The sequence below is a fragment of the Phyllostomus discolor genome, chromosome 10 (assembly GCF_004126475.2).
Source record: "Phyllostomus discolor isolate MPI-MPIP mPhyDis1 chromosome 10, mPhyDis1.pri.v3, whole genome shotgun sequence".
Taxonomy (NCBI): domain Eukaryota; kingdom Metazoa; phylum Chordata; class Mammalia; order Chiroptera; family Phyllostomidae; genus Phyllostomus; species Phyllostomus discolor.
In genome coordinates, this window is record NC_040912.2 from 85,290,891 (window position 1) to 85,317,890 (window position 27,000).

A 27,000-nucleotide genomic window follows, 5' to 3' on the forward strand; every position below is an offset into this window, starting at 1 on the left:
CAGAATCTGAATCTAGGCACCTATTTCCAGAGTATTTAAGTGCCCATCTGTACCAAGTATCTCTCCCTACATTCTCATGTCAGAATTAAAGTTTTAATTTTCATTTCTGTTGGAGTCATGATAACTGGTCCCAGAACATCCCTAGTGAATTAGTAGGAAAAGTCAGGGAGATGTAGGAAAGGCTGCATTGCTGAGGGTCTGGTGGATAGAGCCAAGACATAGTAAGATTTTGGGAGACTGGGAATGAGCAAGGGTGTCTGGAGAGAAGTAAGGAGGTCATGTGGAGAATAAGTGCATACATGGGATTTGGAATCAGATAGACTGAAGTCTGAATCCTTGAAGCAACCATCGTACACTATTTGTATGGCCTCAAGGAAGTTTCCTAATGTTAGGTTCTTAATCTGTAAAATAATTTAAAATTTATCTACCCAACAGTTTTTTTTTCTGTGAAAATTTAAAAAAAATTTTTAAAGTATGGGAAGTGCTCAGTACTGTGTTTTTATAGTACGATCTTCTGGTACCATCAAGTAGTGGTGAGTGAGTGGTAAAGATTGATATAGTCTGACACCGGCATCCCAAACGCTCCATAACCGCTCTGTTTCTTTTAATCAACTGGAATGTCTCTTGATCCTCTTCTCTCTGTGTTCCAGGTGCGGTTCCATGTGCAGGCACGGGAGAGTTCAATCATTTGTTCTACGTATTATATCTGAGGTCCAGTCACCAGCCCTGTGTGGGGACCCTGATTGCCCCTCAGTGGGTCATAACAGCTGCACACTGCTTCTTACCGTAAGTAACGGGGACCGGTCCGCTCTGTTCCAGAGCTCCAAGGCCGGGACTCAACACCCCTTGGGGAATTCTGAACAATCTGTGCTGGTTGGGAAATCCTAGGGCTGTGATGGTTAACAGGACCTCAGTTACTGTTGAATATAATTGAAGCTTGCTCTTTGGACCAGTATGGAGTCAAGTTTTATAAACCTTTCTCATGTGCTTGAAAGAGTGTATACTCTCTGATCTTAGGATAGAAAATTCTTAATGTGTTAAATGTGTTACATTCTGTAGTCCCAATCTCTATTCTTACTAAATTTTTCTTGCTTGATATTAACAATTGAGAGAACTGTATTGAAATATTCTCTAGTATTAATAGAATGGTCAAAATAGTTTCATAAGTTTATCAGAGATATATTTTCAGGTTATTTTTTTAAGTACCTGTAAATTTAAGTACATTTATAAACTATATATTTTGTATATTCTTGATAATATTGAACATGTCATTATGTTATTGATTTTCCTCAGATAGACAATTTTTTGTCTTAAAATCTTTTTAGGCAGATATTAATATACCAGTCCTGGTTTTCTTTTGCTTAGTATTATCCTGGTATATAATTTTACATCTTTTCTTTTCCTTTTCTTTACATCTTTCTGTATCCTTTTGTTTTAAGCATGTCTTTTAATTTACATGTAGCAGGATTTTTGAAAAGTACAATATTACAATCTCTGTCTTTTAACTGGTGAATTTAGGCCTTTTCTATTTACTTTGAATTTTGCTATATTTGGACTTGTTTCTGCCTATTATGAATTTCTACTCTGTTTATGTTAATCTGAAAATACTTTTCCCATTTTATTAGATTAATATTTTTAGATAGCTTTCAAATTTAATTTTTGTGGAATATATGCAACTATTTCTGTTCCTTTAGCCATTGCTTTATAAGTTTTAATGTGGTTATTTAATGTAGCAAAGTCTAAAGTTAAACAACATCTTAATGCCTTCCTCATGTCCCTCCTCAGGTATATTCCATCCATATCCCACAGAGGCAACCATTATTCTGTTTTTTTTCTCCACCATAGTTTAGTTTTTCATGCTTTTGAGTTGTTTTAAGTCAAAATTTACTCACCATAACTTATCAAAATGAGATGGTCATCTATTATTTATCATGAACTCTCTTCAATATAAACTTCTGTATTTACTTACAAACATATTTTATGGTAAATTAAAGTAGATTCTTGGAAGAAGGGGAAAAGGGAAATAGAGGAAGAAAAAAGAAACTATAACAGGGGACCCATTTTATATAGTTACTAAATGAACACCGTAAACATGAGTGAGTTTCCTTCTCCAAGAAAGGAGAGTAATCTCAGAAACAGAAAAGGCCGATTTGGCAAGCACAGACACACAAGAGAGCCGTTACAGCTGTTTTAAACAGTAAGTCAGGCCTCACGATTCCATCATGTTATGTCATCGAAACGCCAGTTCTTATTAATCCCCAGGGTGTGGACATGCAGGAGGTGATCCAGTAAGTGATCTCTCGTTTAGCTGGTCAAGAGCGAATCTTACCGTGAAGGTTTCTTTCCTTTCGGTTCTACTGTGTCCCTCAAAGGAACAATCTTGCTCTTGTCAGAAGTTCCCCTAAGGGGCCACTGCAATTCCCTGTTGTCGCTGGGGAGTTATGCCGTTTAGAGCAGCATTTACACGTGTGCTCCCGGGGACCGGGCAGACTGAGATGACCCCACGAGAACTACAGCGGTCAGCAAAAACAACGTGGCTGAAGACCATCCGCCCCCAACTGGGGCCCCGCAAAATCCCTCACTCCAAGCAGATGACCATAAAGACCACACAGAAACAAGACAAAGGAGAGCCCTGAGAACGTACAGTGTCTTCTAAAATTGACCCCGAACAAAGTTTATCGAAAGGATGCTGCTTTAATGAGATCTGCCAAGCTTCTCAGTCCGTGGGGTTGCCTGAAGGATGGTCTTACTGGGCCCATTCCTGTCCTATCCCTTTAGACTGTATCTTATATACTCCCAGCGAAGCGACAAGAACACGCTGAGAGGCAAGTGGTACTGTTGTTAGGAGACAAGATAAGCTTGGCATTTGGAAGTTTAGCAGAGAAATTGGCGCTCAGCTCCCAACGTGGTACTTACCCTTCCTGTCACGGTTGCAGAGATCCCTGAGTAAGAGAGCGGGGGCCTCAAGGGAGTGTCCTGTTCTGAACCGAGGGTCCTGAGCCATGACAGCAAGGGGATATTAAATGGATCCCAGTGGGACATCCAGGATTTTTGACTGCTGTTCTCCTAAAGGACCACCAGAAAAAGTTGTTGACCCAGCAGAGTTTCGATAGCAATCGGTAGAGCATAATGTATTCATATGGTCCTCCCTGGCTTTAAAATATTTCAGCTCTCTCCAAGCCATAACTTAGTTTCGTTGTACAACCACACATTTGCTTTCCCCTCCTACCCCAAAGAGCCCCCTAAGAGAACTTACCACTTTCATACAAGCCTTGACTGTGCGTGTGTATGCTTCTTCCATCTGTCTTGGTCTGGGATTGGAGCTGCTCTCTGGAGTTATGCTGAGAGCAGAGCCCAAGCCATTGCGTTGCTTGACCCCTGAATTTACAGAGTGCGCAACCTGCATGACCACCTGTGGCAGCTACGCCTAAAAGACCACATGGATAGGGATAAGAAGAGAAGGTTAACGGGTTGCTATAGAAGAGAAATGGTGTGCACAGGTTTGAGTGTGTGTGAGGGGGACAGACTGGCCTTGTGATGTATGATGGCACCCATTTGTGTGTGTCCATTTTCCAGAGATCTCCAGGTTATCTTACATGGCGGTTCTCGAAGTTTCCAAGACGCCACTGGGGAGATGATACCCTATAAGAAGATCTTCATCCACCCAAACTTCACTGTCACATCTCCCAAAAATGACCTGATGCTGATACAGTTGTCTGTGCCTCTCACCTTCTTCTCCGCGGACACTTTGCACTTACCTGCTCCTCTGAATGATGAAGTTAAAGATTGCGTGATTCACACCTGGTTACAGACTACAGATTTTTTGGGTGAGTGGCTATCAAAAAGAAGAGGTAGTTGTGTTCTTGGGTGTATTCACACCTGTAGGGTCGCTGAGGAATTAGGGGAAGGTCTTGGAAACTGTAGGCCCGGTGCCCGATTTCTAAGCACAGGTGCGAGGCTGAACTAGAGCAGCACCGCTGGCTCTGCGAAGTAGAAGGGTGACCTCCTCTAAGCCTTCGGGAATCGGACCCTAAACTGAGCTGTTACGTGTATGTATCACACTGGCACACACCACAGAGGGCTGGGATCCGGGGGTCTATGTTCGAATATTGGTTCTGCCATTTATGATAGGGTTATTGACACATTGCTTAACTTCTTTGAGTCTCAGTTTGAAAATTCGTGGAAGTCGTATTTTCCCTTGACCTAACAGGAGTGATATTGTCATGACTACAACATCAGTAATAGCTACCATTTGTTGAGCACTGATTACGTACCAGGCACGAAGTCCCCTGTACATATTATTCAGTTGTTTTCATACATCGTGTAGATGTTTTATTAGGATATATATCTTTTAAATGAGAAAACCAAGACTTGAAGATTAACAGATTGTCCAAGGCCCCAAACTTGGCGATGGCATAGCTTGGATTCAGATCTTGCTTGCTGCCTCTTCTCCAGCCACCCCTTGAGGCTGATGGTCCATCCGAGATGGTAAATGGAGTGGGAGGGTATGTTTCATCCATGCTTCTTCCCCCGAGTCCATTTCAACGGAGAATGAGCCCTGAGGGAGGAGGGGCAGCGTGCCTCATGATAACGCAAACCAGAATGAAAATCTCTTGTTTCCTGTGCCTAGGGAATACAGGCAGCACCCTGTACAGCATGAAGAGTCGATTGGATCCTGATTTAGACTGCATGAGATTGCTGGATGGAAAGTTCCTTCCAGGCATGTTCTGTATGGGAAACACACTAGGCAGCAGAGACCCATGCCAGGTACCTTTCCTCGTCTCGTTCGCCTACAGGCTCTGCAGCTTGCTTCTGTCTTTGTGTCTGTGACCTGTCACCCTTCGTCCAGGGTGTGGGATATACAGTTAGTTTAGAGCTCAGAGAGACAGGAGCTGAAGAATGACTCTCTGTCCTCCAGCCTGTGTTGGAGAGGAGAGAAACGGCTGTTCTGGCGGTGCGAAGCTGCCTTCCAGCTACTGCTCTGAAATGTGTGTGTAGGGCGTGCTAAGGGGTGGGGGCAGTTAGTGCAGTGGACAGGAGCGGCATATATACTGTCTTATATGCTGGGTTCCTTCGCATGGCAAATAGAGCGGCTTTCCTTTTTGTTCAGGTGTTGAGGGACCCTCAGGTGGGAGGGACGTTCTGACCTCTGCTCTGTCCAGCAGGTGGTCGCAGCCGCCCCCGCCATATGTGGCAGCGAGTTACAAGGAATCATGTCCTGGGCGACAGGCTGCATTCTGACGGGACACACCATGGTCTTCACCGACCTCCACAGCTACAGTCCGTGGATCGAGAACGTTATTTCCGCAGAATAAGCTCGCATCGCGCTCCACAGATGCCCTCGCACCCCAGCCGACCCACACCCACTCCATCACGCGTCTCCGTCCCAGGCTTCCCCAGAGCTGGGCCTGGCTGGAGTTGCAAAAGAGATCGGCGCTGACTCCTGGGCGTTGGCATGGCTCTGCTTTCTTTCACTGCGCGCCGGCTCGCCCCCAGCCTGTGTGAGTGAGTGTGCATAACACCAAAAACATGCATGTGGGCTTCAGGAAGTGGAAGCCACCCAGGAAGCTTTCTGGATTCTCTTAGCTCAGATATGTCTTTTAAAATATTGTCTGCTTTATCCTAAGAACAAAAAAGACCAAGTAGAAATGAGGGGCAATAACTACTGGGATTCTATCTGGGCAAGACATAAACCACACGCCACACAGTTGAACAGTAATTTGCTGAAAATCGATTAGATGATTTAGCAATAGTTTTAAAGGCCTTTCCTGGGTCAGTGTGAGTGTGTGTGTGTGTATGTGTTTGTGTTTGTGTCTATGGGTTGTTGTAGTTGTTTTCATGAGCTACTTAAAAGATCTGTAGGACTGAAGTGTTGCTTACGTTTGCTGAGGCTACACCAAGGGCAGTGCAACTACAGCTGTAAAGCGCCTCACTGGTTTTGAAGATCACAGTGCGTGTCTGCATATATCAAAGAGCATTCGGATTTTCAGTTGGCAAAACTTTTCTAGAAATGAGGATCTGGGGGATTTCTTGTTTATTCATGCATTTATTTCTCTCTTAAAAAAAACTTAGTGAAAAATTGCACTGTGTTAGAAAGTGCACCGGACGGTACAAAGACTATAAAAGCGAATCCTGCCCCTGAACTGAACTATGAATTAAAAGCCACATAATGAGGATGAGACGCATCCACAGATAACTGTAGTGCAGTGCTGAGCCCGAGGAGTTCTTGAGGAAAGGTAGGTACAGGGTGCTTGGGCTGTGCCAGAGAGGAAGGGATCACGGCTGGGTGGAAAAACGGCTTACTTGAAAGAGCTAGTCCATAAACTTCGGGTACAATATTAATGGGCAGAGGTGGGCAGAGAGGGCATTCGGAGAATCAGCAGAGTCTGAATCCAGGGAGCTAGGGGCAGCAGTCGGTAAGTGAGCACTTGGCAAACAGTCAACAGTCCAGAATGGGGAGCGTACAGGGTAAGTGAACACAGAAGATTAGGTGAATGTAACTAGAGGGTGGGTTTGTGTAACAGGGTGTAGGCTTATAGGGGTGTAGACTTAATGGGGCATAGGCTGAGTGAGAGGCCCCAGGGCCCCCACGTCTCACCTGGGGGCTGGGAAAAGCAGCAGCACGGGGACTGAGAGTTGTTTTGCACGTCAGTAACAGCAGACTAGACTCCAGTCTGTGGGGGGCCAGGAAGGTATGCATGACTTTAACCCATGATGTAGCTGGGGGGCAGCTCCCAGGTTACAGCACCCGTGCGAGAGCTTAGAGATGGTTTGCCCCAAGCCACCAGGGGCCACACCTGCCTAAGTATGGTGGCCAAAAAAGGCAGAAAATACGGGAGTGCTGGCAGGGGTAGCCGATCGTGGGAGGAGTCAGAAATGGAGTTGCAAGGGAGATCCGTGCCTGGGATTTAAACCCGGGTACGGCAGCCACGTGGGGACGTAACCACACGGTTTTAGGAGCAGAGAGGGGGCTCCTTTGACCACATGGCTTAGGAAGCAGGAAAGCAAGATGCAGCAGTGTGCGGAGCTCTCTCTTAGCTGTTTGAAAGCGTGCAGAAGGACTCCCCGGCTTGCCATGAAGATGCGGTTTTAAATTAAGAACACGAGCCTAGCCAAATTCAGACTTCTCTTTTCTTTTCCTGAGATAGGGTACCCTTGACCAGCCTGGTTTGGCAAGGGGAGGCAGGAGTGTGTGTGTGTGTGTGTGTGTGTGTTTTAAAGGGACTTTGGGATTTAACGGTGACATTCTGCCATAACTGTAACTGGTATAACTTTTGAGTAAATAGTTCCTTTCCTTTTCACCAAGCTCTGGCATTAAGACCCACAAATCCTAACATGACAGTGGCAGCAAAGACAATATTAATGGACATAATAAAAAAAAAAAGACCCCTGGGGAGGTGAGCTTTTTTCTGTAACAGTTGTGTGATGGAAGTGATACATTATTATTAGGGTACTTACATTTACTCCCCAACTCACTGGTTTGCGGGAGAGGTTGTCACTAATCACTCCTGACCTCCTGCCCTGCTCCATCCTCTGCTCCTGAGGGGAGGTGGAGCGATCTTTCTGTTTGAGGAGTCCAGGGCAGAAACCAAGCTCACACCATTTTCCCTCCCTTCTCTGGCTCCTCTGAGAGAGGGCGCCCCAGTGCCCCATTGTGTGGGTGTTGCAGGGGCAGAGCTGCAAAAGGGTGGGCTGGGGGGAAGCCGGCAGTTTTCATTTCTGCCTGCGGTGCATTGATCCCACCCATCCAAGCCTTGTGTTTCAGCCAGTTTTGATCAGCGATAGGCTGCAATACATTTATGTATATGCACCTGTTTATCTCCATCAATCTCTTCTCCTTTTCTGTGTCTTCTTGAGGATGTTTTATCACAGGACAGAATCTAAAAGTAGCAGTCTCCTATGAGCACAGAGCAGAATGAAGCTTCGATAGCCTCCAAAGGCCCCAGGGTGGGTAGTAGGAAGACACGCCCCACCCCTCCCCTTCCCTCTGTGAGCATCCTTGGACCTGCCCTCGAAGGAGCAGGTTGTCAGGGAAGCAGTTTTCTCTGTCCTGTCTGCCTCAGTGTCCCCAACAAATCATTTTGCCAGAGTTAGAGATGAGAAATGGTGTCTCATGTAATTTTAATGTGAATTTCTCTTTAAATGAGTGAAGTGAACATTATATTTTTTAAAGATTTTATTTATTTATTTTTAGAGAGGGAAGGGAGAGAGAGGGAGAGAGAGAGAGAGAGAAACATCAATGTGTGGTTGCTGGGGGTCGTGGCCTGCAACCCAGGCATGTGCCCTGACTGGGAATTGAACCTGCGACACTTTGGTTCGAAGCCCACGCTCAATCCACTGAGCTACGCCAGCCAGGGCGTGAACATTATATTTGCAAGGACCATTTGTTTATTTCTACTATTTACTTTTTATCAGCTTTTTTATCTATTTTCTTCATTTTAAGAGGATTTTATAGAGATTAGCTTTTTATTTGTGATATATGAGGGGGAACCCTCCCACCAAACTAGAATTTATGAAATGTGTATTCTTACATGCTTAAACTTCAGTCACCTTCAGAGCACTCTCTGTTTGACACAACACACCTATGAAGATGTTTTTTCCATTGCTCAACACAATTTTTAAATTGTTAATATTGATGCCTTTTAGTGCTTCTGCCATTTTTTTTGTTCCACCTCTCCCGCATTGGCAAAACATTTCCCTTTAAGGAATTTTATCATCTGGGGAAACAAAAAAAGTTGCTCAGGGTGAGATGGATAAATAGGGAGGGTGGGGTACGGGGGTCATGCTGTTTTTGTTCAAAAGCTGCTGAACACTCAGTGCAGTGTGGGCGGGTGCGCTCGTAAATTGCCCACCATGAAATGGGCAAACGTGTTGAAAGAGCTTTCAGAAAAATTCGCTGAAGCCAAATGCAGCCTCTCACAACAATGCCCTGTGGTACACTAATACAGATGGGTTCCTAGAACACTCACCTAGTCGGGGAAGCCTGTACTACAAGGGGCCCGCCCTCCAGGAGATAATTCCATTTTTGGGAGGCCTCCCTAGTACCTTACCAATATTTTCTCCAATTTTATCTTTTGTGTTTGACCTTGCTTAAAGTTATTTTGACAGGCAAAAGTCAAACTTCAAAACCTTTTTATGTAGTCAAATCTGTCATTTCTTTTATGCTTCTGGATTTTGTATCACAGTGAGAAAATCTTTTTGTACTCCCAAATCTAAAGGAAATTTACCGATTTTTTTTTCTATTTTTGGGTTTTACATTTAGCCCTGGTATCTATTTGGAGCTTACTCTAGGATAAGATGTGTGGAAAAATATTCACTCAACATCTATCATACACCAAAATGAAACAATTTTTATAGGATATCTTTGAGTCTTATAATTTCAAAGTTTGTAGGTTCTAAGGGATCTTCCAGGACAATTTATTATTTATAGAAAATCCTCTACAAAACAGTATTTTGTATTAATAATGAACATTCGTCCAGGAGTCAGGAGACCCTCGTCATTAAATCTGATTTGCTATTAAATTGCTGTGTGACCTTCAGTTATTCAACCTCGTGTTCTCTAATATTAGATATTGACTATCGTACATTTCAAACATTTTCTTATCTACATGTATAACTCAAACAGTTCCTGATTTCAGAACTTCACTACAAATCTTCAATAATCAAAACACTGTAGTACAAGCATATGGATAGATATATACATCAATAGACTAGAATTGAGAGTTTAGAGAAATAAACTCATGGGCAGTTGATTATTTATTTGTTCATTCTTTATTTTTCATTGTTGATACTGTTACAGTTGTCCCGACCTGGCCCACCCCCACCCAGCCCCTGCTCACCCCCCAGGCCATCCCCACACCGTTGTCCGTGTCCGTGGGTTATGCGTGTGTGTTCTTTGGCTACTCCCCTCACCTTCTTTTCTCCAGTACCCTCTCCCCTCTGACAGCTGTCAGTCTGCCCCATGTATCCATGCTTCATTTCTATTTTGTTCATTAGTTTATTTCGTTTATTAGATTCCACATAAAAGTAGACCACATGGTATTTGTCTTTCACTGACTGGCTCATGTCACTTAGCATAAAACTGTCTAGGTCCATCCTTGCAGTTGCAAAAGGTAAGAGTTCCCTTTTCTTTTTTTTACTGCTGTGTAGTATTCCATTATGCATCCACTCATCTACTGATGGGCCCTTGGGCTGTTTCCAGATCTTGGCTATTATAAATAATGCTTCTATGAACATACAGGTGCATATATTCTTTGTGAGTTGTGTTTTGGGATTCTTAGGATATATTCCTAGAAGTGGAATCGCTGGGTCAAAAGGCAGTTCCATTTTTAATTTTTTGAGAAAACTCCAACTGGTTTCCACAGCGGCTGCACCAGTCTGCATTCCCACCAGCACTGCACTAGGGTTCCCCTTTATCCATGTCCTCGCCAGCACTTGTTTGTTGATTTAATGATGGTAGCCATTTTGACAAGTGTGTGGTGATATTTCATTGTGGGTTTAATTTGCATGTCTCCGATGATTAGTGACACTGAGCATTTTGTCATTTGTCTGTTGGCCATCTGTATGTCCTCCTAGGAGAAATGTATATTCAAATCCTCTGCCCATTTTTTAACTGGATCTCTTGTCTTCTTGGCATATGGTCAATTGATTCCAGCAATGTTCCAAAAGCATTCGACAGGAAAAGAATAATTACCAAACCCAGTGGTTCTGGGAATGTAACATTTCTTAGTTGCTTTTTTCTTGAACTAGTGTCTCCTTGGTTGCTTTGCAGAGTTCTGACAAAGTTCTGACAGCCTCTGCTTGTCTTCTTACGTCTCTGTGGAACTACTGCCTACTGCACCATCTCACTCACGTCACCTGCCCGTCCCTGGTCTGTGTTTTTTTGTATCTTAGAATTGTGTGTGTATCTTCTGCTCGGGGGTATCTGCAGTGCTAAATGGAACAAGGTAGATGCACGAGAGAGAACAGGAGATTGGTTTGGACTGCTTTGTGGTAATTAGGACTTGTGGTCTGGGAAGCAAGTCCTCCCAGAGGCTGCGTGGGTGCTAAGAAGCTCCTGATAAGGGGGTTTCAAGTCTTCCCATAAAAAAACTTTAAGGGGTTCAACAATTTGATTAGCCTCAGGAGAGAAGGGCTGAAGGTTTCTCTGGCTTTCCCTTAACTGCGTCCCTAGGGTCCCTCAGGGTGTGACTTTCCTTGGGGACACCTTGGGGAGGAAAAGGAGGAGGGAGAAGGTCAGAGACAGCTGCACTTCCTGCAGCCCTATTATTCTGGACTTTTCCCTGAGTGCCTATGTGAAGACAGTCTCCTCTTTCCCTGAGAGGGAGGGCAGCAGAGGTTTGCCCTGGCCCCCAGAGCCTGCTCAGCACAAGTCGGGTAGGAGGTGGCCTGGGCTGATTCTAGGAGAGCCATAGAACTTTCCAGTCCAGTCCCTTTCTCTGGAGGTGAGTGTCTTTCAGGAGTCGCCCTCTGTGAAGGACAGAGGAGGAGAAATCAGGATGGGAGGTTCTGGGCCTGACTGCTCTCTTCAACAAGCACATCTACGGTGGGCTTGGGGGGCGGCCTAACGGGTGGGCTCGTCTCCAAACACCCCCTGCGCAGAAGAGAGCAGGTTCCGTGCTTCCCCGACTCAGTGTCTGACAAGACGCAGCTCCTTGGTCTTGCCAGGACTCTGCTCTCTCCTTTCTTGTCATTGGGTCCCGGCCAAGCAGAAAGGATGGAAGATAAAACAGGGAGTCTCCCAAGAAGTCTGTCGTTGGTCCTTGTTACCCAGTTGCCATTTCATAGGGGAGCTCCGGAGAGAGGACTGCGGGTTGACAGGGCAGTGTTTCAGTGAAGACTGAAGGGCGAGAAAGCGAAGTTTGCCTCAAAATCAGCCACAGTCAGGACTGGATGAACTTTGTCCCTAGGCCCATCCCTTGATGGATGGATTCATTCGTTCATTCAGAACCGTTCATCACCAATCAGAAGCAGTAAGTAGACATGACAGAGTTTCTGCTTTCATGAAGTTTCCACTGTAACATGGGAGACAGAAAATAAACAGTAAACATATAATTTTAGGCAAGGAGAACTAAGAAGATAAACGGATCCTGGTGAGGTGACCGAGCAAAGAGGGGCATGTGCTCTTAGAGGGGATGGTGAGAAAAGGCCCCCTGATCTCGGGCACTTGAGCAAAGACCCGAAGGAACGGAGGACCAGATCCCAGAAATCCTAGGGGGCTCAAGTCCTTGGGTCTATTTTATGTTAGTGACAACTGGATCTTTAATTTTTTTTCAAATAATTTTGGAGGAAAACTTTGGCTGTAAAGGGGAACATTGGCTCTGGGGGACTTGCCTCACTTTCCGGTCACTTTCCGAGATGGACACCCTGGGCACATACCTGTGCGGCTTGGGCTGGACCCAGAGTTCACATCTGGCTGCTCTGATCCCCTGATTTATCTAGCGTTTGGAGTTCTTGCAAAGACAGGGGATGCTGAAATGGGACCTTTAGCCTCTTGTCTGCCGTTCCCAGCATGAGGTCGATGTCGGACAGGTGGAGGTTGAGGGACAGGTAGAACCTCCTCCCAGCCCCTTCTGGAGACCTTCCTCCTCTGAGTCTGGCGATTGTGGTATCAGAGTCTTAGAGGCCCCGACTGACTGAGCTCAGGCACTGACTAGTCTGTCTTTCATGGGAAGACACATTCACTGGGGAGAAAAGCCAGGTAGACCTTTTCTCCCAAGAATAAGGAGGAAGAAAGCAGTAATTCACCCAGGAACTCACTGACCGGTAGGATGAAAAAGACTCGGTCCTTGCCACTGAAATCTTACAGAGCTCTTGAGTGAGTTTCCCATCCCCCTCCCATCAGTAATACCCATGATGCTAGAGGTGAAGGAAAAGCTTCAAAAGGACCATTGTGGAAGTGGTCTCTGGGTCATGAAGATACAGAGGAAATACATCAGCAGCTCTGGGTAGGTTGGGGCCAGAAAACATTTCTGTTGCATGGGATACCGGAGGACTCACAGGGTAAAATGTGCTTGGTGGGCCAGATTGTTGAGGGCATTCCAGATGGAAGGGAGTCAGTGGTACAGAGGAGCACGTTGTAGTCAGGGAGGCAGACTTGAACGGCTGTTCAGAGTGGAGGGAGAGACAGGATGACCTGCGGATTGAGAGATGCAGGTGCTGTGTGCTGGGCAGAGCCTATGAGCTGGCACTTCGGTGACTGGGCTCTTTCTTGGCCAGATTGTTTTCTTCATATATTGTGTATATTCTTAAAAAAATGGCAGTGGCCACATGGGAGAGACATTAGAACACAGACATTAGAACTCCAGTCATGTGGTGGAGCCCATACACAAACAGGAGGGAAAGATACTGTTTCTGCACCTGCTATTGTTTCTGCTCCATCTGAGATCAGAAGCAGAGTTACATCTCCTTTGTTCTCTAGACATCATAAGGAACAAGCACCCAGAAATACATGTTGGAAAATCACCCCAGCGTCACTGAATTTTATCTCTTAGGCTTCCCTGCCACCCAAGCATTCTGCCACACCTTGTTTGTACCTCCTTCCTCTTCTCCTTAGTGACAGGAGTGGGCAACCTCGTCATCATGATGGTGTTGGTGAACATCTGCAGTGCCCCTGTGCATTTCCTCCTCCGCCCCCTCTCTGTCCTAGAGACCCTGGTCACATCCGTTGTGGTCCCCTTGATGTTCTATAAATCACATGGCAACCACAAGCCAAAAATCTGTCCTAGATCTACCAAAAGTAAAGGGATAGAAATCCAAAAATAATGCTGTGAAAAGTCATCAACATACAGGACAATAAGAAAGGAACAGAGAATTACAAACACAATCAGAAAACAATAAAATGGCAATAACTGTGCACTATCAACAATTAATTTAAATGTGAATAAGCCAAATGCTCCAATCAAATGACATGTGGTGGCTGAATGCATAAAAAAACAAGACCCAAGCCCTGGCTGGCGTAGCTCAGTGGATTGAGCGCGGGCTGGGAACCAAAGTTCCCAGCCAGGGTACATGCCTGGGTTGTAGGCCATGACCCCCAGCAACCGCACATTGATCTCTCTCTCTCTCTCTCTCTCTCTCTATCTCCCTCCCTTCCCTCTCTAAAAATAAATAAATACAATCGGAAAAAAAAAACAAGACCCATATATATGCTGCCTACAAGAGACCCACTTCAGATTGAAAGACATGCAGAGACTGATTGATTGTGAAGGGATGGAAAAAGATACTTCATGAAAATGGAAACAAAAATGCTGGGGTAACAATACTAATATGAGACAAATATACTTTAAACCAAAGGCTGTAACAAGAGAACAAGAAGAGGATTTAATGATAATAAAGAGGACATAGCTTGTGCACATCCATGCACCTAATGCAGGAGCACCTACATATATGAAGCAAATATTGGTGGACGTAAAGGAAGAGATCAACAGCAGTACCCTAATAAGGGACTTTGATACCCCATTGACATTAATAGGTAGATCTTCCAGACAAAATCAACAAGGAAGCAGTGGCCTTCTATGATACATTAAACCAGATGGACTTAATAGATGTTTTTAGAATATTTCATCCAAAAGCAGCAAAATATACATTTTTTTCTAGTGCATCTGGAACATTTTCCATATCAGACCACATGTTAGACCACAAAAGAAGTCTAAAATTTAAGAAGATTGAAATTATATCAATCATGTTCTTCAATCACAGTGGTATGAAACTGGAAATCAGTTACAAGAAGAAAACTGAACAATATAAACATGTAGAGGCTAAAGAACATGCTATTAAACAATGAATGGGTTAATATCAAGATCAAAGAGGATATCAAAATATATCGAGACAAATGAAAACACGATGACCCCAATCAGTGGGACACAGCCAGGGCAGTTCTAAGAGGGAAATTCTTAGCCATACAGGCCTACCTCAGAAAACAAGAAAAATCTCAAATAAACAATCTAACCTTACACCTAAAGAAAGTTGGAAAAGAAGAACAAAGAACAAGGTGAGTAGGAGGGAGAAAAATAATAAAGATCAGAGCAAAAATAAAAGAAATAGAGACTAAAAAACAATACAAAAGATTATAAAACCAAGAGCTGGTTCTTTGAAAAGATAAACAAAATTGATAAACCTTTAGCCAGATTCATCAAGAAAAAAGATAGAGGGCCCAAATAAATAAATCAGAAATGAAAGAGGAGAAGTGACCAGTAACTCCACAGAAATACAAAGGATTATAATAAAATACTACAAACAATTGTGTGCCAACAAATTGGACAGACATGGATAAATTCCTAGAAATATATAATCTTCCAAGACTGAATCAGGAAGAAACAGAATGATAATTACTAACGAAACTGAATCAGTAATCAAAACACCCCCAATAAACATGCCGTAAATTCTGGACCAGATGGCTTCACAGGTGAATTTCACCAAACATTCAAAGAAGAATTAATACCTATTTTTCTCAAACTATTTCAAAAATTTGAAGAGAAGGGAAGCCTCCTGAACTAACTTTATATGACCAGCATTACCCTGGTACCAAAACCAGACGAAGACACTAAAAAATTAAAAATTATAGGCCAATATCCCTGATGAACATAGATGCAAAAATCCTCAACAGAATATTAGCAAACTGAGTTCAGCAATACTTTAAAAAGATCATACAGTAGGATTAAGTGGGATTTTTTTTTTCCTGGGATGCAAGCTTGTTTCCTTATCTGTAAATTGGTTAATGCAATATACCACCTAAGTCAAATTAAGGATAAAAATCACAATCATATCAATAGATGAAGAAAAAGCATTGGACATTATCCGACATCTATTTATGATAACACCTCTCAGCAAAGGGGACACAGAGGGAACACACCTCAACATAGCAAAGGCCATAAATGGCACACGCACAGTTAACATGTTCAATGGGGAAAAGCTGAAAGCTTCTTTCTGGAAGATGAGGAACAAGACAAGGACTTCCGCTTTCACTCAACCTGGTGCTGGAAGCCTTGGCCACAGCAATCAGACCACAGAAATAAAAAGGCATTCACATTGGAAAGGAAGAAGTAAAACTCATCATTTGCAAATGATATTGTGTGTAGAGAACCCTAAAGATTCCACCAAAAACTGTTAGATCTGATAAATGAATTCAGTAAAGTAGCTGCATACAAAATGAACATTTAGAAATTGGTTGAATTTTATATACCAATAATAAACTATCAGAAAGAGATATTAAGAAAGCAATCCCATTTTCAATTGCATCAAAAAAATACCTGGGAATGGATTTAACCAAGGAGGAAAAAAGACCTCTACTTGGAAATTTGTAAGATATTGAAGAAAAAATTGAAGACAATAATTCTTTGGAAGAAATCTGAAACACCCTATGTTCATTGCAGCATTATTTGCAATATCCAAGGTATGGAAGCAACTTATGTGTCCATCTATGACAAATGGACAAAGTGAGGACATGGATAAAGCGGTGGGACGTATATACAGTGAAATATTAATCAGCCATAAAAAGAATGAAATTTTGCCATTTATGATAATGTGAATGGACCTATAGAATATTATGTAAAGTGAAATAAGTCAGACAGAGAGAGAGAAACACCACATATTTCACCTATGTAAGGAATCTAAAAAAACGTGAGCAAACAAAACAGAAAAAAACTCACAGATACAGAGAACAGTATAGGTGCCAGATGGGTGGGGGACTGGAGGGGTGGGGGAAAAGTTTGGAAGGTATGAAGAAATACAAATCGCCAGTTACAAAAATAGTCACGGGGATATAAAATACAGCATAAGGAATACAGTCAATAATACTGTAATAACTAGTTATGGTGTCAAATGAATATAAAAACTACTTTGTAAGGTATGTAAATGTGTAATCACTATGCTGTACACCAGAAACTGATGTAATATTGTATGTCAACTGTCATGGAAAAATTTAAAAACAAAATGGCATTAAAAAAATAAAAAGATAGCCCTGGCTGGCGTAGCTCAATGGCTTGAGCTCGGGCTGCGAACCAAAGTGTCGCAGGTTCGATTCCCAGTCGGGGTACATGCCTGGGTTGCAGGCCATGACCCCCAGCAACCGCACATCGATGTTTCTCTCTCTGTCTTTCTCCCTCTCTAAAAATAAATAAATAAAATCTTAAAAAATAATAAAAAGATAAAAATGATCCAAGGAAATGTGATCAATTAAAACAAATTAAAGAAAGTAATCAAATGCAATTCATGAACCTGGATAAGATCTTTGTATTTTTAAAAAGCTATAAAGGTATTTGGAAAAATTTAGTACGGACTATACATTTTATATTACTGAAGTAATGTTGATTTTCTCATATGTGATAATGGTATCCTTGTTATGTCAGAGAATGTCCTTCTTCAACATGAAGTGTATTCTCAACATCAGGAGCATAGTAGATATTTTATACCTCTTCCTTTACTAACCAGGATGCAGATGAAGTACGAGTGTGGAAGCATTGTGATCCAGCGTACTAAATTCCTGAAAGCAGGGTAGGCCACCTTGGCAGCGGAGTAGTGAATAGTTTCACACAAGCCATCTCCCTGCTGTGTTCCCCATCAGTCGGTCAGGCAGAGAATGGAAGTCAATTCTGACCTGTGAGTTTAAGGGAGGCACTCTGAAACTGATCCAAGGATTCCATTTAGCAAGCTGGTCTATGCAGGGCACACTTTTCTTCACGTGCAAACACCGTCCTAGAGTGTCTCACATGGCCTTCCGTACACTTACGGCCCCTGTCAAATCAAGAGAAAATGTAAGGGGGCCAGCGTATCTAAGGATCAATCTCACTAGGACAGATTTTTCTCCCAATTTTCAAGACACGCTTTCTTGGCCCTGGCTGGTGTAGCTCAGTGGATGGACCATGGGGCTGGGAACCAAAGTGTCCCAGGTTCAATTCCCAGCCAGGGTACATGCCTGGGTTGCAGGCCATAACCCCCGGCAACCGCACATTGATGTTTCTCTCTCTCTCTCTCTAAAAATAAATAAATAAAATTTTTAAAAAAGACACGCTTTCTTACCATTCTAACGAGATTTTGGACACTGAATCACTTGGTCTAGCTTACCGAACAAGTTAATGCAAAACGTAGGTGAGCATTCCTGAGGTTCTAACTCTCAGACTCTACCTCTGGCGATGCAATTTGGAAGAATAATCACCAAGGAGAAACGTCTTTAGAAAATTAATGGCAAATACTCCATAAAATACTCTTTTAGCAGGGTCCTTCAGGTTAAGAAAACATCTGCCTAATAGCACCATAGTAAAATGTATTTTATATTCATCTAAGTCTGAGACAGAGTTGTTCCTGTGGGATTCTGGGGATAATGGGGTGATTCTTTGATTCCAAACCAGGTTCCCAAGCCCAGAAGTCAGGAGCACATCACTTTAGAAGAGCAGAGGGAGAGCAAGGGTTTTGTGCTGGGCCTGTGAGCATGAGAGGGCCATGAGGAGGAGGCGGGGAGAGCGGCAGCTTAGAGTCTCTCGGGAGAGAGCTCTGAGTGTTGTGCTCTAATGTATTAGTAGAAGTGAAGCGGAAGGGTACACACTGAAGAGGGAGATAATTGCTTCAATTGCTTACAAAGTTTTCAAAGTGAGGAAGTAATTAGTCCCTTGTGTGTCAGTGCAAAGAAACTTTTCAGGTGGAGAAAATTTTTTTTCCTGATTCAGAGATGCCTCCGGACATTAACAGATGCTCAGGGTTGGAGACACCTTTGCCTGCTGTCTAGTGGCATTGGAGATGCTAATGAAGGAATAAACTTGATGTTAACTCGAGATTAACCTCCTTAAGTTGTATTCCTTTGAGGTACCCGTGTACACATACATGCAAGTGTCCACCCACGCCCCCCCCCATGAGTGTCACCCATCTCTCCACTTCCCAGTGCAAAGCCAGCAGCCTTGGACCCGAGGGCAGCCCCACACTGTGATATCTGTGTTTCAAACTGTGAGGAATGCCTCTTCTCCAACTAGAGCATCAATGGCATTGACCTTGGAAGCGACCTATCTTGGTTTCTTGTGATATTTAGGGATATTTTCCAGGCTCTGTAATCTGAGTTAGCCCTACGTTCTCTGTCCATGACTCCTAGAGCATGAGAGAGAGAGAGAGAGAGAGAGAGAGAGAGAGAGGGAGAGAGAGAGAGAGATCAGAGGAGGAACCTCTCCTAAATCTGCCCTTTCTTCAACCCTTATCCATTCCTCTCCACAAAACTCAGCTCTGGTTCTCTGGTTCACAGCTCTGGTTCTCTCCAAACTGGGCTGTGTACACTGCATATGAGAACCCTAATAACTCCTACGTACCCTACCAAGTCCAGGGCTATAAGATGGGGAACAGAGCATCAAGGAGGATCAAGATTCCTGAAAATCAGACAGCTGACAACCCCCCCACCCCCCCAGGATATTACAGTAAAGTTCCAGGGAAAAGAAGAAATAAGCAGCCTGACTTTCTGTTTAAAATGCTCAGCTGACCGTTTACTTCTACTCGCCCTCCCAGCCATGCTAAAAGGAATAAAAGAGGAGTTAACAAAGACAGAGAGCACGTGGGGATGGGAAGGTAAAATGGACAGTGAGGGTCGACTGTATCATTCTCTTGTTGGTATTTATTTGGTGTCAGTTGCTGTAAAGATTAAACTGCTATGAACATTCTAATAAAAGTCTGTGAGGACATACATTTTTTCCTTAGGTAAATAGCAGGAAAAAATATCTTTTGTTTTAATTTTTAATTCAATTATTTATTTATTTATATTTAGAGACTTGTTTTTTTTTTGTATTATAAAGGAATTTTAGCATTTGTTTTTGAACATATTATGGTACAAGAAATTTTATGTCACAAATAATTACAAAACACAAGAGCAGGTACAAAGTATTTCAGGTATTGACCATGTATAAAGTGCATCCTTATTTTCCCCTAAAAAATGTGGGCAAAAAGTGTGCATTATACATGGCAAAATACAGTATTTACAAACAATGTACTTATACAGATATTGCTCAGACTCTCCATTTGTTTTTCCTGCCAGTAACAGCTGCCTTGCTTTGCAACTTTCCTTGAACATTCACCCTCTCTCTTCCCCATCGTGTGCCCCTCCAGATGTCACAAAGCTAACCACGGCGTTTCCCCTTGTGTCTTATGCTCCCTAGGCCTGCTTTCTTGGTTCGATTCCAAGTTTTGATGGAGCAGAATTTCCAGCCTCCTTCTAATAGAGAAGTCACAAGAGGTAAGTTTTTGATGTTTAGATGTTTTTATTCCAGTATCATACTGTAGTGTCACTTTGGGCAGGTAAAAACACCTGTACACCCCTCCCCCCAGTTGCCGCAGGGCACCCCAATACACAGTGCCCGGGGAGGGAGCCTTGGCAGGAGGCTAGCGGCCCGCATCTGCAGGACAGGGAGAGACCACAGCCTGAGTGTTAGCTCTGTCCTTGGAAAAGCAAGAGGGAGGCTGTCAGATCCAGGCCTGGTGTGTTCCAGGAACTAAAGGACATGCCACTTAAAAATTCGGCCACCAGAGGGCACAAGAAGTGTAGAGCAGGTGTGTCCACAGAGGCTCTGAGAAATCCTCAGTTGCCAGACTCTCTCAGAATCGCTAGCAGGGCTGACAGAGGGTCTTTCTTCTCTTGAAGTCAGTCAGTAAATGAAGCGAATCTATTAATCCACGAATGAATAATGGAACAGTACTCAGCCTTCAAAGGTGGAAATCCTGTCATTTGTGGCACCATGGACAGCATAGAGGAAACTTGAGGGCATTATGCTGAGTGAAATGTCAGAGAAAGACAAATATTGTACGATCTCACTTGTGTGTGAAACCTAGAAAAGCTGACCTCATAGGAGCAGAGAGTGGATTGGTGGTTGCCAGGCCTGGGGAGTGGGAGAAATTCAGAGATGTTGATCAAAGGGTAAGAGCTCCCAGTTATAATTGATAAGTCCTGGGGATCGAGTGTACCGCATGGTGGCTGCATTTAATGACATCGTGATGGCGTCATACGACAGGCATTTATCTGTGTATGACCTTTTCATTCACTGTGATGTGTCTGAGCATCATCCACTCTGTGTTTATCAGCAGTTTGTTATTTTCCATTGCTGAGTAGTATTTCCTCATGTGCATATACCATTCTCTTGTTGATGGGTATTTACTCTGTCATTAGCTACAATGAATAAAGGTACTATGAATGCTATAACAGAAGGATTTGTGAGGACATGTGTTTTCATTTATTTTGGGCAACTACCTACAAGTAGAATTGCTGGATCATAGGGAAGGGGTATACTTAGCTTTAAATAGACCCATAAATTCTTTTTGAATAGGTTTTACTGGTTTATACACTGTCCTACTTCTGAATTCTCTACTGGGCTGCTGTGGCCTTAGACAACCCCGGAAGGATATCTAGAGAAACTGAACCATACCTTGGATTAGGGAAGCTGGTTCCGCAACACGGATCCTAAGAGGAAGAGTCCATCCTCTTTGGATTCTGCATTTGCTATCAGCCTGGCTTCACGTTTTCCCAACTGCATCACGTGACCCAGCACAGCTGCTCAGAGGCTCACAGGCAGATGCTGGGACAGAGGAGTCCTGGGCAGCTGTCAGCACAGTCCGCATGGGGACGAGGGCCTCTGGGTTGGCTCCTTCCTTCACAGTGTGGCCACTGACTCCTGACACATTAGTGTCATCCTGGGATCTGCACGGGGTTACCTCTGAAATAGAAACATCCTTCCCGGGAGCTCTGGGGATGGGCCCGGGAGGGTGTCACTTCAGGAGATTATGAATTGATTCAACTCTTCTGAGGGAGGTTTGATAACAGCTAATAACTTACTATAATTAAAAAGATGTACAAATTTACAGACCTGTGAAGGTATTTATTGCATCAGTATTTATAGAAGTGAAACTGGAGAAAACAAAATGTTCATCAGCCTGCTCATTAAGTAAATGATCAGTCTATCCAGAAAGGGAATATTTATGAAGCCATCACTTAAAGTGTGATTGATAATCATTGCTAATGGGGAAAGGTTTAACACATACACAAGCACGCACACACAAAGATACATGTGATTACATTTTATATCTAAAGAATAAAGTAGCAGGACAGTATGCTTATTAAAATATCATTTACTCAAAGAGAATATATGGAGATATTCATGTACAGACACAGGAGACTTCCATATGATCACACTAGAAATTCATATTAATATTTAGCTCTAGGAGACGGATGAGGAGAATGAAGCAGATGGGGAGAGAGACATTTACCTTACATCTTCCCACTTGATTTTTTCAATTATGACCTGTGTTAATCTTATGAAAATGACCGTTGTTTTTCAAAATATCAAACTAATTATTTTAAATGTGGTTTTGCTCTTTAATTGAGCATCCCGACCACCCTCACTTTTCTGGAGGGTTTATTTATTTATTTGCCAATCCCAGATGTTGTTTCTTCAAGCTTTCTCCCTCAATTCAAGCAGTTCAGGGAGATGACCTGCCAGCCTCTGAGGGCCTGGACGGGAGCTGTGTGGCTCCACGGCCGCAGCTGGGATGCACGCTTGTCGGAGGGACAGGAACGGGCTGTGGCGTGAACAGAGTGTGAGGCTGGGTGAGGTATTGGTCCTCTCTATTTCTCTCTTACCAGGTTCCCGTGACAGTGGCCTGATAGTATGTGGTAGAGACAGGGCAAGGATCATCTGGGAAAAATGGGCTTCGTGAAACCTTGGGGATGAAAAGGAGTTTCTGAAGGCAGCCCACTGGGTGTTCTCTGGGTTGTGGACGTATGTCTTGGAGCCATGAGTGGGGTGATCAGCTTGGGGTCACTTGGGTGCCGTAGGGCTAAGTGGGATCAGGGAGAGGCAGAGGAGACAGCAGGCTGGCTGTGCACAGCTTGCGCTGTTTGGTGATAGGCAAGGGCTGGGGAGGAAGGCAGCTGGGAGCCGAGGAACTCCTGCCTGGGAGTCAGGTTTGCCCACTGCACACAATGTTCTGTGTTCTAACACTTGATTAACCTTGGGAGCGGGGAGTGAAAGTTTATTCAGCTTTTCCTTGACTGTGTCCCCAGTGTGTCCGTGAACCTGTGCAAATCGTTCCTCAGTGTACAGCTGTCCTTGGGGACAGATCGGGGAGAGAAAGAAGGAGGCAGAGAGAATGAGAAGCGGGAGACAGCTGGATTCCCCTGAGCACTGTTTTTTTGGACTTCTTCCTAAGCTCCTCTGTGGGGACAGTGCTGTTCACCATGAGCGGAGACAGCAGGAGCTGTCTGCCTCCCAAGCATGGTTCCGCACCAGGGGATTGATGCCTGGACAGCTACTGAACTTCCCAGTCCAGTCCCCTTCTCTGCAGCTAAGTGTCTTCCCAGAACCCCTGTCAACGAAGGAGAGAGGAGGAGAGCATCATGGGAGGGCCTCCTAAAACAAGAGCACCTAGAATCTGCGGAGTGGACCGAGGGAGTTCAAGACTGAGGACGTCCAGACGTGTCTCTGCCATCACCTTGCTCTCTCTTTCTCTTCATCAGTTCCGTGTATCTGCTCGCCATTTCGCAGGGGAACTCTAGCGCGGGAGACGCTGCAGGTTGACTGGGCAGTGCTTCAGAGCGGGGTGAGTGGAGGGAAAGGTAGTCAGGCTGGGTGATGTCTGTTGTTTCAGCGACTTGTTCTTTAATCTGTTCATTCAGGTATTGGCAGACTCTCTTCTTGTCCCTGGTGCTGGTCCAAGAAAGACAGAGCTTGCCTTCAGGGTACTTAATTCTAACATGGGATTTTGTTGAGAAATGAATAATCAGGTCAATGGGTAATAGGACTTGAGATATTGATGGGAGCCAACAGGAAGAAAAGTACAGTCTAAAACAGAGAGTGAAATTGTGCACATATCGCTTCAGAGGGAATGAGTGAGAAACGGCCCAGAAACAGAAAACATTTGAGTCAAGATCCGTGTGGTCTTTACTCACGATCAAGGGAAGGAGCCCAGACACCCTAAGGAGCTCAGTATAATCTATTTTGGTGCCTTCTAACACTTTTCCTTACCCCGGGGCTCTGGAGGAGAAGCAAGGCCATACAGACAAGCAGAGATGCTGTTTGGAATTTTCCGAGTTGCTCTCCGAGGCTGAGGTCACCGAAGTTCGGGTGGAGGGGCACACCGCCCAGGTCTTGTCCCCCCTGCTGGGGCGACAGAGTTGAGGCCTGAGAAATGTAAAGCATGCTGCCTCCTTGTCACGGCTGTTTCCTTGTGTCCTAGCCTCAGGGTAGAGACCATAAAGTAGAGATGGAAGTTCCTTCTGGATCCCACCCTCTGTCATCCTTGGGGTTCCAGAAGAATCAAAATCTCAGAGCAGGAGAAGATGAGAACTCTTGGAGCTTTATTGAATGAGAGGTGGAGGATGGCTTTCATTATAGCACTAACGAAAACATGTGGATAGCCCACTCCAGAGACCCAGCTCCCCAGAAGTCAGGAAAAGACTCAACATTTTGTCTCAAATAGCTCTTTTCTTATGACAATGTCCTGGATAGATCCTCACTTCCCCCAAATGTCCCCAAAGGTAAATATAACCGAGGAGAAACTTTAAAATGAATATAATGCAAATAAAACCTGTGCTTAGAGGAGACAAAGGAAAGCAACAACCATGTCTGGGTGGGACTGGCTAGGAATACTTCCTTGTAACTGTTTAAATGTACTTGGAGGGCACGCACCTAGCAGGCACGGAAGGCAGCTGAGGGCATTCAGGGTGGGAGGGGTGGCGGTAAAAAGGGGCACCTTGTGGTCAGGGAAGTAGACAGGGAGGCAGGTCAGAGCAGAGTTGGAGGCAGGACGTGCAGGGAAGTGAGAGACAAGGGTGCGTGTACTGGGGTGGGCGGGGTTTCCTGCCTGGAGTGGTATTGGGTGAATGTTGCGCATCTTCTTGGACGTACACATTTGTCTTCATATAGTCCGTATTTTCTTCCTAAACCCTTTCACACCAGCCTTTTGCAGAAAATAATAGCATCATGTTGTGGAATCTAGGAGCAAGATACATTTCTTCAAGTTGGGAATGTCTTTAGTCTTTTTGAGATCAGCAACATTTTCTCTTTTGCTCTTTAGACTTATTTCATAGGGAACAGGAGCTGAGAACTGAGTGATGAGCAATTACTCTAGTGCCACTGACTTTTGTCTCCTTGGCTTCCCCGGCTCCCAAGGACTGTACCACATGCTCTTTGCTGCCTTCCTCTTCTTCTACTCGGTGACGCTGATGGGAAACACGGTCATCATCGTGGTTGTCCGTGTGGCTAAGCGTCTGCACTCCCCCATGTATTTCTTCCTCGGCCACCTCTCTGTCTTGGAGACCCTGACCACATCCGTCATCGTCCCCGTCATGCTCTGGGGCTTGCTGCTCCCTGGGAGGCAGACAATATCTCTGGCAGGATGCGTCGCCCAGCTCTTCCTGTACCTTGCTCTGGGGACCACGGAGTTTGCATCACTGGGAGTCATGGCTGTGGACCGTTACGTGGCTGCCTGTAACCCTCTGAGATACAACATCATTATGAACAGCCACACCTGCATCGGGGTGGTAATTGTGTCGTGGCTCTTTATGCCCCTTTTCCAGATCTGGCCAGTCTACGCCACGTTTCAGCTTACCTTCTGCAAATCAAACGTGCTAGGCCATTTTTCATGTGACTGAGGGCAACTGCCCCAACTCTCTTGCAATAATACTATTTTCATAGAGTTCATTCTCTCTTTAATGGCTGTTTTTGTTCTTTTTGGTTCTCTGGCACCAACAATCGTCTCCTACACTTACATCATCTCCACCATCCTCAAGATCCCCTTGGCCTCTGGCCTCCAGGAAAGCCTTCTCCACGTGCGCCTCCCACTTCACCTTCGTGGTGATCGGCTACGGCACCTGCCTGTTCCTCTTCGTGAAACCCAAGCAGACGCAGGCGGCCGAGTACAACAAGATCGTCTCCCTGCTGATTTCTGTGGTAACCCCTTTCCTGAACCCCTTCATCTTCACCCTCCGAGACGACCAAGTCAAAGAGGCCCTTCGGGATGGAGGGAAGCGATGCTGTGAGCTACTCAGGAACTAGCCTTCCCCTACGGCATTTTGCACGGGGAAAACTCTTATTGTGGAGCCTGGAATAATCTGCAAAGTACTTACTCATCTCCGAGCTGCCTCTTGTCATCATCTTGTGTCTTCTGTGCACAACACAAGTCCAATAAGTCATCACCATGGTTTTCACGTGGTTGGCTGTTAGCTTGAAAATTTATTTTATTATCTTAAAGATACACACACACACATACATATACAGGGTGGGGCAAAAGCAGGTTTACAGTTGTTTGCATGGAAAATAACACAAAACTAGTAAAATAATAATACAAGAATAAACTCCGTGTTTCGTGTACTCACAAGTATAAACGTACTTTTGCCCACCCCTGTATGTGTACACATGTAGGTATATGGTTTTTCAAGTTATGGTACAGTTCACAGTAAAACTTTAGAAAACTAAATGTAAAAAAAATATGTGTGATATTTAGATTTCTGAACAGAAAAGGCTAGCTGCCTACTTAATTCTAGGTTTTGAGCGTTTTCCCAGGACGTGTCCTGCGCGTTGTGTCCTGCATGTAAACCTGCCCGCTCCTTGTCTGGCTCAAACCTATTCTCTTCATTTGCTGTCCCAAAGCCCCGTGGCCTCATTTCTTCCCCTCAGAGTGTAGAGAAGGAAGTCATTCCACAATTCAGGACGCCTTTACAGGCGCCAGGGTGGCTGGTTTTAAACACCGACACACCTGTAACTAGTGGACTGCCTCAGGAAGAGCGACGCAAGGAGGCGTTCTCTCAGTCACTCAATAGCACTCAGACCATGCTGCCTGCCACGGGGTGGGGGCTGGGTGGGCAGTGGAGCAGCTGTGCTGGGGCTGAAGCGACAAGGGCAGGTGGGCTCCCTGGGCTGAGGGGCGTGCACCACCAGGGGCAGAAGCAGGGGCAGCCTCTGCTGCCTCCCCCTGCCGTTCTCACACTCTCTAGACTGTGCACGGTCCGTGATACCTGCCCTGGGCCGCCCGGCCCGCCACTTG

The 27,000-nt window shown here is 44.5% G+C and overlaps 1 protein-coding gene and 1 long non-coding RNA gene across 2 annotated transcripts; both read left to right on the forward strand.

The window, feature by feature from the left end:
* LOC114507264 lies at positions 1–4,875 on the forward strand. Its single transcript, XR_004899737.1, has 3 exons — positions 1–786; positions 3,577–3,827; positions 4,631–4,875. It is a non-coding gene; the product is annotated as an uncharacterized LOC114507264 (long non-coding RNA).
* Positions 4,876–25,044: 20,169 nt separating this feature from the next.
* Positions 25,045–26,041, forward strand: LOC114508218 (olfactory receptor 9A4). The gene is given in 2 exon segments (XM_028526227.2): positions 25,045–25,765; positions 25,767–26,041. Coding segments are annotated over 2 exon segments (942 nt in total). The 5' UTR covers positions 25,045–25,069; the 3' UTR covers positions 26,013–26,041.
* Positions 26,042–27,000: the final 959 nt, after the last annotated feature.